General features: G+C 50.2%; 1 protein-coding gene across 1 annotated transcript; it reads left to right on the forward strand.

The window, feature by feature from the left end:
* Positions 1–5853: 5853 nt before the first annotated feature.
* Positions 5854–7928, forward strand: LOC112890338 (serine carboxypeptidase-like 34). The gene is made up of 5 exons (XM_025957245.1): positions 5854–6133; positions 6327–6530; positions 6660–6752; positions 6853–7232; positions 7336–7928. The coding sequence occupies exons 1-5, from the start codon at positions 5854–5856 to the stop codon at positions 7837–7839; spliced, it is 1461 nt and encodes a 486-aa protein (XP_025813030.1). The 3' UTR covers positions 7840–7928.
* Positions 7929–14810: the final 6882 nt, after the last annotated feature.

Consider the following 14810-nt stretch of genomic DNA (forward strand, 5'->3'; position numbering starts at 1 on the left):
CTTCAATTTGACCATCAATTTGGGGATGACAAGTGGTAGAAAATAGAAACTTAGTTCCCCATTGTGCCCATAAAGTTCTCCAAAAGTACATAAGAAATTTGGCATCGTGATCAGAAATAATTGTGTTTGGCACACCATGCAAACAAACAATTTCTCAAAAGAACAAATCAGCAACATATGTAGCATCATCAGTTTAATGACATGGTATAAAGTGTGTCATCTTAGAAAATCTATCCACAACCACAAAAACGCTATCACGTCCCTTCCTAGTTCTAGGCAATCCCAACACGAAATCCATATAAATATCCTCCCAAGGAGCACTAGGAACTGGTAAAGGCATATACAAACCATGCGGATTTAATCATGACTTAGCATTTTGAAATGTAGTGCAGCGTGCAACAAATCGCACATCTCTTCTCATTTTTGGCCAAAAGAAATGACCAGCAAGTACGTCCTCTGTTTTCTTTGCTCCAAAATACCCCATCAAGCCACCTCCATGCTTCCTGTAACAACAACAAATGAACGGAGCTAGCTGGAATGCATAGCTTGTTAGCTCGAAACACAAACCCATCATGGACGACGAATTTGTTTCATGCTTTTCCATCCTTACAATGCAGCAAGACATCCCTAAAATTAGCATCATTCACATATTATGTTTTAATTGTGTCCAAACCAAAAATCTTGCAATCAAGTTGTGTCAACAAAGTATATCGCCTAGACAAAGCACCAGCAATGACGTTCTCTTTCCCTTTCTTGTGTTTGATGACATGAGGAAAAGATTCAATAAATTCAACCCACTTAGCATGTCTACAGTTTAGTTTTCTTTGACTACGAATATGCTTCAAAGATTCATGATCAGAATGTATAACAAACTCTTTGGGCCACAAATAATGCTGCCATATTTCTAATATGTGCACAATAGTATACAATTCCTTATCATAAGTAGAATAATTCAGAACAGGTCCGCTCAATTTCTCACTAAAATATGCAACAGGTTTACCATCTTGTAACAGAACACCACCCAAATCAATTCCACTAGCATCACATTCAAGCTCAAAGGTCTTATTAAAATCAGGAAGTTGGAGTAGAGGTGCATGTGTCAACTTATCTTTCAACATGGTGAACGCATTCTCTTGTGTGGTGCCCCAAGAAAAGGGCACCCCCTTCTTCGTAAGCGTATTCAATAGTGCAGCAATGGTGCTAAAATCCTTAACAAAGAGACGATAGAACCCAGCAAGTCCTAGAAAACTCCGCACATGTGTGATGGTCTTTGGTACAGGCCATCCCTGAATAGCTTCCACCTTGGCTTGATCAACTTCAATACCCTGTGGAGTGACGACATAGCCAAGAAAAGATACTCGATCTGTGCAAAATGCGCACTTCTCAAGGTTACCAAATAAATGTGCATCACGTAAAGCATTAAAAACAGCACGTAAATGATCAAGATGTGCGTCCATGGATTTGTTGTAAATCAATATATCATCAAAGTAGACAACAACAAATTTTCCAATGAAAGCACATAGAACCTCGTTAATTAATCACATGAAGGTACTAGGTGCATTAGTTAACCCAAAAGGCATGACTAGCCACTCAGATAACCCAAACTTAGTTTTGAAAGCAGTTTTCCATTCATCTCCCAATTTCATACGAATCTGGTGGTACCCACTACGCAAATCAACTTTGGTAAACACAATAGCACCACTCAATTCATCAAGCATATCATCCAAATGTGGAATAGGATGTCGATATCGAATTGTGATATTATTAATAGCTCTACAATCAACACACATACGCCATGTTCCATCTTTCTTGGGCACTAAAATAACCGGAACAGCACAAGCACTGAGGACTCATATACATAACCTTTGTCAAGTAGTTCTTGCACTTGTCACTGAATCTCTTTCGTTTCTTCCGGATTGATCCTGTATAGTGCACGATTAGGCAACGATGCACCTAGAATTAGATCAATTTGGTGCTCAATCCCTCGTATTGGTGGCAGCCCCGCTGGTATTTCACTTGGAAACACATCAGAGTACTCCTGCAAAATGTTAGTGACAGCAGGGGGCAAGGAGTGCTGCATATCGTGAATGGAAATCAAAGCATCTTTGCACACCAGAGCATAGGCAACAGAAGTGGTAGCAATCAATTCATTAATATCAGATTTAGTAGCAAGCAAGCAAGTTCCTTTCAATCGTATCTCATCTTTCTTATTAGCAGTCCACTTGATAATTTTATTGTTCTCACTTTTATCTTTGACAGCTCTAGCAATATCGTCACACACAATAGCTTCAGAAGACATAGGGAGCAACACAATTTTCTTATCATGGTGCAAGAACAAAAACTGATTTGATCTACTATGATGCATGCACACAATCCGTATCAAATTGCCAAGGTCTACCGAGCAGAATATGACAAGGTTGCATAGGCACAACATCGCACTCAACAACATCATGATATGATCTGATTGCAAAATTAATGCGCACCAGTCTCGTTACCTTAGCCTTACCACTATTGTGTAGCCATTTAATGTGATACGGATGTGGGTGTGGTTCGGTGCTGCGTGCAAGCTTTTCACCATATCGCTGCTAGCCAAATTGTTGCAGCTACCTCCATCTATAATCATACGATAGGAATGCTCTTTAATGACACACTTGGTTTGGAACAGCGCGTATCGCTAATTTTGCTCCGCCTTCTCCATTTGTGCACTAAGCACACGCTGCACAATGAGACTCTCGTTGTATTCAGTGTCACCTGCGTCAATATGCTTTTCTGGTGTTCCCTCGTTACCTGCATGGTCAGCAGCAAACAAAGCAAGTGTATCTTCATCAAAATCACTAGTGGAGGAATACGCACCATCATCTTTGACCACCAAAATACACTTGCTAGGACAGTCACGCTACACGTGCCCAAAGCCCTTGCAACGATGACACTGCACATCTCTTGTTCTACCCGTGGATGCAACCGACGAAACACTAGCGGCTTGCTTCTGGACAGTCTTGGTTGCTGAAGTGGTGGGAGGAGCACGTGGCTTGTCGCTGGATGGAGAAGGTGCTGCTGCACGACTCGGTGAAGGAGTTGGTATAGGTGCACATCCGCCCATAGAACTATTCGTGCGTGGCTGCCATAATGTAGATTTACCTACAGAAACATTAGGTCTGGTACTACCATGTCGTCCCTGCACTTCCCTTTTAGCTTTACAAGCAAGATGGAATAAATGGGTTACGTTAGTATAATGTTTATAAGCAAAAATGTCCTAAATTTCTCAATTTAACCCTCCTAAAAATCTAGCCATAGCAGGTTCCTCACCCTCCACTAAATTACAACGTAGCGTACCCATTTGCAATTCCTGATAATATTCTTCTACGCTTTTAGTACCATGTCTCAATTCTTGCAACTTATGTAACAGATCACGTGCATAGTTAGAAGGAACAAATCTAGGCTGCATGACCCGTTTCAAAGTATCCCAAGTTTGTGGCATGTCATCATTATTTTTCTTGCCATGTTCTATCACCAAGCAGAAGCAAAATCAGTGAACTCACTAGTAGCAGCCCTAACACGTGCATTCTCAGAAAAATCATGGCATGCAAACTTTTTATCAACAGCAATTTTTCAAGTAATGTATGCAGCTGTGATCTTAAATTTGGTAGTAGTGCAGGTTGCGATGTTTTTGCACTTGCCTGTGTATAAAAAAGATGCGATGAATCCCAGAACTGATGCTACTACAACATATGATGGACTAAAGATAGACTTCGTTTCAAACAGAGAGCATTGGCAGTGGGGAATTTTGAGAACCAAGCAAGTGCAATCGGATTTTGGTGGCTGCATTTGTGGATCTCACTGCCATCTTCTTCTGGCATGGTTAATTTAGGACCAACTGATCGAGCAAATATCAAGTTCACACAAAAAGATGCTTTCCTTCATAACTTCTGATGCTGCTCAACTGGTCTGCAGCCTTCAAGCACACTGAAACCCATGTTTCCGGAAAAAATAGCTTCAGCTCTGAGATGAATATTTCAGGCTATATTCGGTGCTTTTTGACTCTTGCAAGTTGCAGCAGCTTACTGTGGCAATGTTACTCTAACATGTATCCTGATCACTGGTGCTATACTTGTATATGAGTACATACATCGCAGTTTCAGTTTGAACGCAATATGAATGACAACAACAGTTCACCATCAGATATTCAGGCAGGATTCTCCAAACTGATAAAATTCAGTAGCAAAACTAATGAATTTGTTTACGATGCTTCCGTGCTATGCTCCCATTGCATTCCATTTTCCTCGAAATTCCTGTGCTCCCATACGGCCGTGTACTGACGAATGACCACCTCCGATCCCCTGATCGTTCTCTGATGCTCCGTTGTCCCATTGCGTCGTACCCGGTGAAGCACTCCTCGGCCGCGTCGTGCGCCGACACGAGCAGCGCCCGAACGGGGAGGAGAGCCACGGGCTCAGTGAGGCCTCGCACAGCACCTCAGCCCGGCGTCGCCGGATCTCAGTGCGCCGCCGGAGGCGCTCAATTCGTCAAATATGGAACACGAATCGCCGGGGAGGAACTCGGTACGCCGCGGCAGGCCTCAATTTGCCGGTGGCCGAGCTCGATTCGCCGGGCGGGCGATTCGTCGGCGGAGGAGCGCGAGCCAGCGAAAGGCGATCCGGCACAGCAATTAGACGAGAAATCTACAGTGATTAAGGGAATTTAGATATACTCTATAATGCAATATAAAAATAAATCAATATCAGTACGGGTCCACTATTGGATACTTTTTCTAGGTACCTTTTGTATTTCAACCATTAAATTTGGCTCGATGGACGACCCTTATTATTCTAACCATCATTATATTTCCCTTTAAATATTTGTACTTTTCTATTATACATTTTACTCTTTCATCGAATGCAAATATATATATCAAAATATCCTTATTATTTTTACTCTAACATTTAGATACTAACTAAACATACTCCCAAAAGGATTCTTTATTTAAGGAATTTGCTTGATATCAACCAAAATCTAGAAAATATTTTTTTCATTATTTTTATTCCGAATTGAGGTCTTTATTAATTGTATTTAATATTGTTTCTTATTTAACTATTTTGCTTACCAATTCTAAATTTATGTATATTTGTCAATTGTATTTAACATGGATTTTTTGGATTGGTCTTGACCATTATATCTTCATAAAATCTAATATATATTCTTCTATTTTTTCAGTTAATACGATAATTATATTTCTAGACACTCTCTTGGCTTCTCTTACCACTATTGTGTTAAGATAATAGATATGCCATCACGATATATTTGTCATTATAATTAACTGTGCTATAACTTGCGGACTCAACTCCGCTACAAACAGGTGATTTTCAATTTTGCTCCCTAGAATCCACCCAAATGCTAGAAGTGGGTCAGAAGGAACTAAAAATAGTGGATATTGGGTGAAACTGTGAAAGGTGTGGACGCGATGTCATCGAAGCATTTCATCGAGAATATGACCGTTGGATAGCCTATAGAACATTAGAACCTGATCAGCGAGTTGGAGGATCGGCGTTACCAGCGGGAGGAACAGGCGCAACGACGCAACAGCGAGATCAGCACCGTACCGGGGAGGTCCCGATCAATGAGAATAAACTTAGGATAATCTCAACAACCTCGGAGATCGATAGTAATCTTAACAACCTTTTCTGGTATAAGAAATCGTAACAACGCCTCTTATTTTGTTGTGATCATCGCTCGATGGGCAGCAGCTAGTAGCCTATAAATTGCCAGGCTCCTCTACCGTCGGTACGTAGATCATCAATCGCCATCTCGGCCAACTCAAGCAACTAGTAGTAGAGTTTCTCCACCCTCCTCCAAGCCATGTCGCCGGCAACCATTCTAGTGTTGCTCGCCGTGGCCACCGGTGCTTGGTCGGCGGCGGCCTTGAGGCTGCACAGAGGCCACGACTACGAGAGGGTGTTCGACCGGCAGGAAGCCGACCGGGTGGAGGCCCTGCCCGGCCAGCCGTCGGAGGTCGGGTTCCGGCAGTTCGCCGGGTACGTGACGGCGAATGAGTCCCACGGCCGCGCGCTCTTCTACTGGTTCTTCGAGGCCACGCACGACGTGCAGAACAAGCCCCTCGTCCTGTGGCTCAACGGAGGTACGTGCGTACTGGTCGGTAGCTGGTAGTAGATCGATATACAAATTGATCTGCATTGGCGGTTGATGAACAACCTTTTTGCTCTAGTGATCTACTAGATCAGAAACATGTCAATTTCAGTACGTTCTGCAAGAAAATATATGCAACATCTGAATCAATGGGCCTGTCTTTTTTTTTTCGATCTGCACTGCAGGACCGGGATGCTCGTCCGTTGGATATGGAGCGCTGGAGGAGCTGGGTCCATTCCTGGTGCAGAACGGCAAGCCTGAGATCAGCCTGAACCCCTACTCATGGAACAAAGAAGCCAACCTCTTGTTCGTTGAGTCACCAGCAGGCGTTGGGTTCTCCTACACCAACACCACCAGGGATCTCAGCCAGTTCGGCGACGAGCTCACCGGTACGTACACACGACTCATGTTCTTCATCCTTATTGCATTGGCATCGATCGATCGCATATTTATAGTACATTATTTGATCGAGTACTGATATGCAAGCATCTCCTGAACCTGTGTGGATCATGTTGTAGCCACTGACGCCCATGGGTTCCTGGTGAACTGGTTCAAGAGGTTCCCGCAGTTCAGGGGCCACGACTTCTACATCGCCGGGGAGAGCTACGCTGGTACGAGATCTCTTACAATCATAGTGCAGATTCAATTCATCTGCCAAATGTGACGAACTAACAATGTTACGATCCATGGCCATGACAAAATGCTCCTCAGGGCACTACGTCCCGCAGCTGGCGACGAAGGTCGTGGAGGGGAACAAGAAGGCGCACCACAAGAAGGACCGGATCAACCTCAAGGGCATCATGATCGGCAACGCAGCCATCGACGCGAGCTCCGACGACCGCGGCCTGGCGGACTACGCGTGGGACCACGCCGTCATCTCCGACGAGCTGTACGGCGCCATCAAGAAGGAATGCACCTTCCCCGACGACGGCGAGGAGAGCGCCCCGTGCAACCAGGCCTGGAACGAATTCTTCGGCTCCATCCAGAACATCGACATCTACAGCCTCTACACCCCGGCGTGCACCGACACCCTGGCCAACGCCAGCCGCAGCAATTCCTCCTCCTGGAAGCTCGCCGGCACACCGCTCGCCGTACGTCGCCGCCTCCGTCGACTGTCCATCCACCGTGTCTCTTTACCTTGGTTTTCCTTGTGTTTTACTTACATGAAGATGATTCATGGCAATAATTTTGCAGAGGATCCACCGTGGGAGGCCGTACAACACCTACGACCCCTGCGCCGACTACCACGTGGTGGACTACCTGAACCGCGGCGACGTGCAGGCGGCGCTGCACGCGAACGTGACGGGCATGCCCTACGCGTGGACGCCCTGCAGCGACGCGCTCACCAACTGGACGGACAGCGTCAGCTCGACGCTGCCGGCGATCAAGGGCCTGGTGGAGGCCGGCCTCCGCGTGTGGGTCTTCAGCGGCGACACGGACGACCGCGTGCCCGTGACGTCGACGCGCTACGCGTTGCGGAAGCTGGGCCTGGCCACGGTAAAGGAGTGGCGCGAGTGGTTCACCAGCGACCAGGTCGGCGGCTACACGGTGGTGTACGACGGCCTCACCCTGGTCACCATCCGCGGCGCCGGCCACATGGTGCCCATGATCAAGCCCGTCCAGGCCAGCCAGGTCTTCACGCACTTCCTCGACGGGAACGAGCTGCCGGCCAAGCCCGTGGCCGCCACCGCCGCCTAGATTGTTATGATGGTCGAGTCATTACCTAGTTATTAGTTAGTTAGAGGTGTAGATTAGCTAGCTAGTTAGAGGTTGAGCATGCAGTTAGGTTAGGTTAGGTTAATCATGGATCTTTTAGTACGTTACTGCTGTCATGCATGGGCAGCAATATGTTATTAGCAGATAGGGTGGAATTTTATCGTTGATAATAATCAGGCTGCTATTGGTTTGGAATTTGGATCCATGAGAATTTCTGAGTGCCCCTCCCACATGCATGGGTTTTGCGTGCCATTGGCTCCTTGCTCTGATATCCTAGCTCATTGGAGGATTCAGTCAGATGCACTTCACCGTTCCTTCATACTGCGATGGGAAAATCACGAACTCCTGAGATGGGAAAATATCAAAATCCTGGTTTGGGAGTAGTTGGAACCATGCATGAAAAATATAATTACCCGTGGTGGAGCACAAATTAGCTAGGATGAACCCGCAAGCTTATGCAAGATGATCAGTAAAGCCAACTAGATGGTGCAAAACAGAACGGTGGGGAACTGGGGAATTGATCAAGGTGTTTGTCGGAGGAAATCTCCAGCCGGATGGCGGAATGCACCTAATCCTAGTTTAGGATAAGTTTGGGGGAGACCTAGGAATGCTTGATCAATGGGTGGTTGAACACGGAAAAGGCACAGGGATTTAGAGTGGTTCGGGCCGCCGGAGCGTAATACCCTACGTCCACTTGTGTGTTGTATTGCTTGAGAAATCTTGTGAACCCTGTGAGTCCTAGAGAACTTGTCAATCCAAGAGAACCTGTCTGTGTCCGGAACTTGTGTTCTAACGAGCGCCCTCTCCCTTTTATAGACTAAAGGGAGTGCATACACTGAGCGGGGCCCCGATAGGTGGGCCCGGCTACATATTAAATAACGCACCAACTGGAGCCTGTAATACGAGAGATATGGAGATCTTCCTCTCCAGCTCTTCCCTGTAGTCCTCTCGATCGAGAAGTTGATGTGCGTATCTACAGCCAGAATATGGTCATATACCGCCTTACTGGCACAGTACCTGCCGTCAGTGCTACGCACAGTGGAAGACGTGCTATCACTGTTGGGCTAGTACCCTCTGACAGGAGAAGGGGCTGCACTGACCCGCCGCGCCGTCGCCTCCGCGCACACTGTGGCAGCGCACGCCTCAGCTCTCCTGCAGCAGACCATCATCACCCCTTGCTCACGCGCGCGGCGCTGTGAGTTGGCTGTACGCCACCTACCCGCGCACAGTGCGCAGTGATGCGACGCGCCGCCTTGGAAACAGGCGGGCTTACCGTGGTGCCAACATACCTACCCAGTGTGTCAGAGGGCAGGCCATGCCCTGTCTTGGGCGCTCGCAGCCCACCTACCCGTATTTAATGTGCATGGTAGTTGGGCTGGCGTCTCACGGAGGGCCTTCTACCACGGGCACGTGGCAGGGTTGGCCCTGCAGCCGCCTCCTTGGCAGCTTGAGGCGGCACGTGGCGGCACCGGAACCCTTCCTGCGGGAAAGGGAGGTCCGGGCCCCCGAGGCCAGTCCGGATGGACAGGCCCATGGGGGTCTGGCTCCCACGCATGGCGGCGCCGGACCCAGCGGGGGTCCGGGCCTGTGGAGGCCAGACCCGAGCACCCTGCCCTTGTGGGTACGTGGAGACGCCGGACCTATAAGAGCACGAGGGAGGTCCGGAGATCATGATCCCAGCTGTCAGGCCCGGGCCGTACGCCTCATCACCCAAAGGGCAAGGGCGAGGTCACGGATAACCTTGCGCCCATCTGGTTGGACACTCTGTCAGACGACTTACTGACGGACGAGGCCCGCAAGAGGTAGATCTCCTCGCAGCGGACTACCACGACCTTCTGGTCGTTGAGCAGCTCCTTGGCGATGATCGAGGAAAGGCGGCCGAGCATGTGGTGGCGCATGTCCACCACGATGTGCTTGGCGCACATGCCGGAGCCGGACAACATCGCGCCCTTACCTGTGAAGCGGCAGCGGCGCACAAAGGGTTTGGAGGTGGACACCCTAGCAGGAGGTACCCCTGTCCGTATGTACCGACAGAGGCCCCCGGGCCCACCTTGGGTGAGGAGCGAACCCGCAGGTGGGGCCATATCCTAGCGTTGCGCCGGAATCGACCGGGTTGTCAGGTGGGTCCGTGAAGCGAACCCCTCCCTGGATGCCCTTGGGCTAAGTCCCATCCAGGTTGCCGAGGCCCCTCCTTCGCTCGGGGCCGTCCTCCCAGTGCTAGACTCCGCCACCGAGCAACTGCGTCGCATGGAGCTCGCTGTCCTCGATCGCCTTGAGACTGAAGGCGAGTGGTTGCCCAGGCGATGGCGGAGTACATCCTTACCTGCTACCGGAGCCACGACCCCGCCATTCCGCTGACTCCAGTCCTGGTTGGCCCCGTTCGAGCAACAGCGGCCGCCGCACGGGAAGGAGTGCAAGAGGCGGCGGACATCATAGTGTCCCGCATCGAGCGCCGCCCCAGACCTGGACCTGCAAGGAGAAGGGACCCCTCCGGACCACCAGAAAAATAGGAGTAGTTCCTCTTTTTTTTAAGTAATGTAATGTAATGATTTGTACATGATAAGTAATGTTATTTGCTTTGCAAAAAACAAGACTTTAGCCGTTTTATGTATCTGTTTTGCGAGAAAACTTAGCCGTTTTTCCGATTGCCGATTCTGTCGTGTGCTTTCAGGCTTGCAAGGTCCTTTGGCCCCCTGGGAGGTAGTCGCGATGAATTGGGACTAGCTACCATTAAACCGAGGTCCCGCACATGACTTAGCATCGTTGCTTAGCAATTTTTCCCACGGGGTCCCGGACCTTACCAGCGAAGGGTCTCTAAGATGCTTAGTGAATCTAGGCACCAGGGCCTATGCTTAAGGATTAGAGGGGTCTGGGCTTCCGTGGGCATGGTTCAAGGTACTACGGCGCTTATCCTAGGGAGGCAGAGCGTGTAGGCTTAGGGTACGCAACCAGGCTAAGCGGCTACACAACTCTGGACCCCGCAAAGGATGAGTGCATTTCCCTGAAGCCAGTTCCCAGAAGGTCGGGCCCTTCCTTCCTGTGAACATAGGTCCTGGGCGAAGATACAACGTAGCAACTCAAAGCAGGCCTCGAGTACGGCATGGGAATAAGGGACCACGTGGGGGTTAGCGAAGCAAGAAACAAGGGAAAAACAGAATCGCATAAGCCTTAAAGACATACTGAGAATAAATTCTTCCTTAATAAATTGGTACAGACAGAGTGTGCAATGGACGACAGGGGCTGGGTTTACGAGGACGGACCTCCACCGCCCTGGACCGCACAGGGATGCTACCATTTACAAAGGAAAGAATTTTCTCTCAGCTAGGCCCCTAAGGGTAGAACTTACGGAGGTGCTCAATATTCCACGGATTGGGTAGCTGCATGCCTTCCTCCGTAGCCAAGCGAACAGATCCGGTTCGGCACACCTTCGTTACCTTGAAAGGACCCTCCCAGCTGGGGGAGAGTTTGTGTAGCCCCTCTCGGTTCAAGATTCGCCTTAGGACTAGGTCCCTGACCCGGAGCTCCCTACTATGCACGAACCGTTGATAGTAACGCCAGAGCGCTTGGTTGTACGGTGCATTTCGGACTGCTGCTCGCAATCTTCGCTCGTCGACGAGGTCTACATCTTGACGATGTTGCTGCTCCTGCAAATCCTCATCGAAAGCCTGGACTCGTAGCGAGCCCATGGTGATCTCCGGGGGAAGGCACGCTTCGGCCCTGTAGACCAGGAAGAAAGGAGTCTCCCCAGTCGCCCGGCTGGATGTGGTCCGGTTCCCCCACAGCACACTTGGAAGCTGGTCAACCCACTTTTGCGCCATGTTTCTCAAGAACGTTGTAGGTTCGGATCTTGAGCCCTCTGAGGATCTCAGCATTAGCCCGCTCGACTTGGCCATCGCTCATGGGATGCGCCATGAAAGCGAAATAGAGCTGGATACCAATATCTTCGCAGTACTCTTGGAAGTATTGGCTTGTGAACTGAGTCCCGTTATCAGTGATGATCCGGTTCGGGACCCCGAACCGACACACAATTGACTTGAGAAAGGTAGTTGCTGACGCCTTAGTAATGTTGACCACGGGGTTGCCTCTGGCCATTTGGTAATTTGTCGATGGCGACATAGAGGTACCGGTACCCACCGACGGCCCTAGGGAAAGGTCCCAAGATATCCAACCCCCATACAGCGAAAGGCCAAGAGGGTGGAATCATCTATAGTGCCTGAGCTGGAGTGTGTATCTGCTTTGCATGGAACTAGCATGCCTTGCAGGACCTTACCAGCTCAGCTGCATCCTGGAGCACTGTCGGCCAGTAAAAGCCATGCCGAAGGCCTTACCAACCAGCGTGCAGGATGAAGAATGACTTCCGTACTCGCCTCCATGGATCTCTGCGAGCAAGTCGCAACTCTCTTCCCGGGTGATGCACCGCATGAGGATGCCGTTGGCGCCACGGTGGTAGAGATCCCCTTCTACCACCATGTATCGCTTAGCCAACTGCACTATGCGCTCAGCAGATGCTTGGTCTTCAGGAAGGAAATTGCCTTTCAAGTAGTCCCGGATCTTGGAGATCCATGCATCGGGACCTTCCTAAGAAATTGGGTGCGGCTCCCCGAGGTCTTCGGGACTTTCGCGGGTGCACACAACCCTTGGCGGGCTCCACGGATGGAGCGCCGCCGGGATCGCTAGCTTCGAGGAGCTAGTCCGACCCCCTTCGCCCAGTCCGGCAGGTTGGGCGGAAGGCTTCAGCAGGCATCTTTGGAGATGCCCTCTGGCACGGGTGCCTGAGTTGATGCCTTCGCAGAGAGTGCATCCGCCGCTGAGTTGCCCTCGCGTGGAACATGTTGCAGTTCCAGTACATCAAAGTCCTTCTCCAGCTTCCTCACGTGGATGAGGTATGCTACGAGCTGGGGATTGTTGCAGCAACACTCCCCCCGGACCTGCCTGATGATGAGTTGGGAGTCTCTTTTGACCAGGAGCTCCTGGACCCCCAGAGATAGGGCCACCATGAGTCCGAAGATCAAGGCCTCATACTCCGCCATGTTGTTGGTGGTCTCAAAGTTGAGGAGCACCATATACTCCAGATGCTCGCCGGTTGGGTCGATGAGGACCACGCCAGCCCCAGCCTTCTTGTTGCGTGTGGACCCATCGAAGAAGAGCGTCCAGTGGGGTCCGGTGAACGCCGGAGCCCTGGCTTCTGGAGGTGGGGGGTCCGACCCATGGTCCGGACCCCCTAGGACACTTTGTGCTGGTGTCCACTCCGCAATAAAGTCATCGAGGACCTGGCTCTTGATGGCGTGGCGTGGCTGGAAGTCGAGTTGAAATCTAGCAAGCTCTGCTGCCCACTTAGCGATATTGTCTGTGGCGTTCGAATTACGGAGTATGGCCCCTCAGAGGATAGGAAGTCACCACCACAATCTTGTGGGCCTGGAAGTAATGGCGGAGCTTCCTGGACACAATGAGTATAGCATAAAGGAGCTTATGTGTCTCAGGATACCTGGCCTTTGCCTCATGAAGGACCTTGCTGACGTAGTAGACTGGCTTCTGGACAGTCTTGACTTTGCCAGCCGGACTGGGTCCTTCTGTTTGAGCTAGGGACACGCCGGACCCCAGGTCATCTGATTCTCCCCCGGGTCTGGACCCGGCCGGACCCTCCGAAGCAGGGTCGGTTGTCACACTGGTGGAGGCCGGACCCCCACCTCCTACAGGGGGGACCACGGGGGCCCCCTCCAGGAGTTGCTCGGACCTCTCGGCGACCAGTACCATACTGATCACTTCAATCATCGCTGCAAGATAAAGAAACAGTGTCTCACCTAGGTCTGGGGCGACCAGGACCGGCAGAGAAGTGAGGTACTGCTTCATCTCCTGGAAGGCTTGTTCTGCCTGTTCCATCCATGTGAATGGATCAGCCCCCTCATCAGCTTGAAGAAGGGAAGGGCCCTCTCTGCCAGCCTCGAGATGAAGCGGCTGAGGGCTGCAAGGGACCCCGTCAACCTCTACACGTCCTTGAGACGTGCAGGGTGTCTCATTGCCTCGATTTCCTGGATCTTATCTGGGTTCGCCTCGATCCCCCGGTGTGACACCAGGAATCCGAGGAGCTTTCCCGCCGAAACACCAAAGATGCATTTCTCAGGGTTAAGCTTTGTGGAGGTCACGCATAGCTTGTCGAAGACTTGAGCTAAATTTTCTAGAAGGGAATTTGATTCTCTAGTCTTGACAACGATGTCATCAACATACACCTCAACTATGTCTCTAACCAAATCACCGAAAGTGATGTTCATTGCACGAGCAAAGGTGGGTAGAGCATTAAGCAGTCCATATGGCATTACAATATAACAATAAAGACCATCCACTGTTACAAAAGCAGTATGCTTCCTATCATCTTTAGCTATTTCGATTTGATGAAAACCAGAATAGGCATCTATGAAGGACAGCAAGTCACACCCGGAGGTGGAGTCTACAATTTGATCTATTCGAGGAAGTGGATAAGGATCTTTTGACATGCCTTATTAAGATTGGTGTAGTCGATGCACGTCCGAAGCTTCCTGTTAGCCTTTGGGACAACGACCGGATTGGCCAACCACACTGGGTGGTAGACCTCTTCGATGAAGCCAGCCTGCAGCAGCTTGCGGACCTCTTCACGGATGAAATTCTGCCGCTCAATGGACTACTTCCATGGCTTTTGTCGGACCGGCCTGGCGTCAGGGCGGATCTTCAGATGGTGCTCAATCACTTCCCTAGGGATCCCGGGCATCTGTGACGGTTCCCAGGCGAACACGTCAACATTTGCCCGGAGGAAGGCGATGAGCGTGCTTTCCTATTTCTCTCCTAGATTGCCATCAATACGGGTGGTCTGGGAGGCCTCCGCTCCGACCTAGATGGTCTTCACAAGAACATCGTCTATATCGGACGGACGGACCTTGGGTGCCTTGGCTGGTGCCTTAGCACGAGAGGATGAGGGGTCG

Source organism: Panicum hallii, chromosome 4 (assembly GCF_002211085.1).
Source record: "Panicum hallii strain FIL2 chromosome 4, PHallii_v3.1, whole genome shotgun sequence".
NCBI classification, from domain to species: Eukaryota; Viridiplantae; Streptophyta; class Magnoliopsida; order Poales; family Poaceae; genus Panicum; species Panicum hallii.

What these genes read in the sequence shown, in the direction of transcription:
- LOC112890338 (XM_025957245.1), top strand. Translation starts at nt 5,854, where the DNA reads ATGTCGCCGGCAACCATTCTAGTGTTGCTCGCCGTGGCCACCGGTGCT. An exon ending in GTTCGGCGACGAGCTCACCG is followed by an intron (nt 6,531 to 6,659) that starts GTACGTACACAC and finishes ATCATGTTGTAG; the next exon opens with CCACTGACGCCCATGGGTTC. An exon ending in TCGCCGGCACACCGCTCGCC is followed by an intron (nt 7,233 to 7,335) that starts GTACGTCGCCGC and finishes ATAATTTTGCAG; the next exon opens with AGGATCCACCGTGGGAGGCC.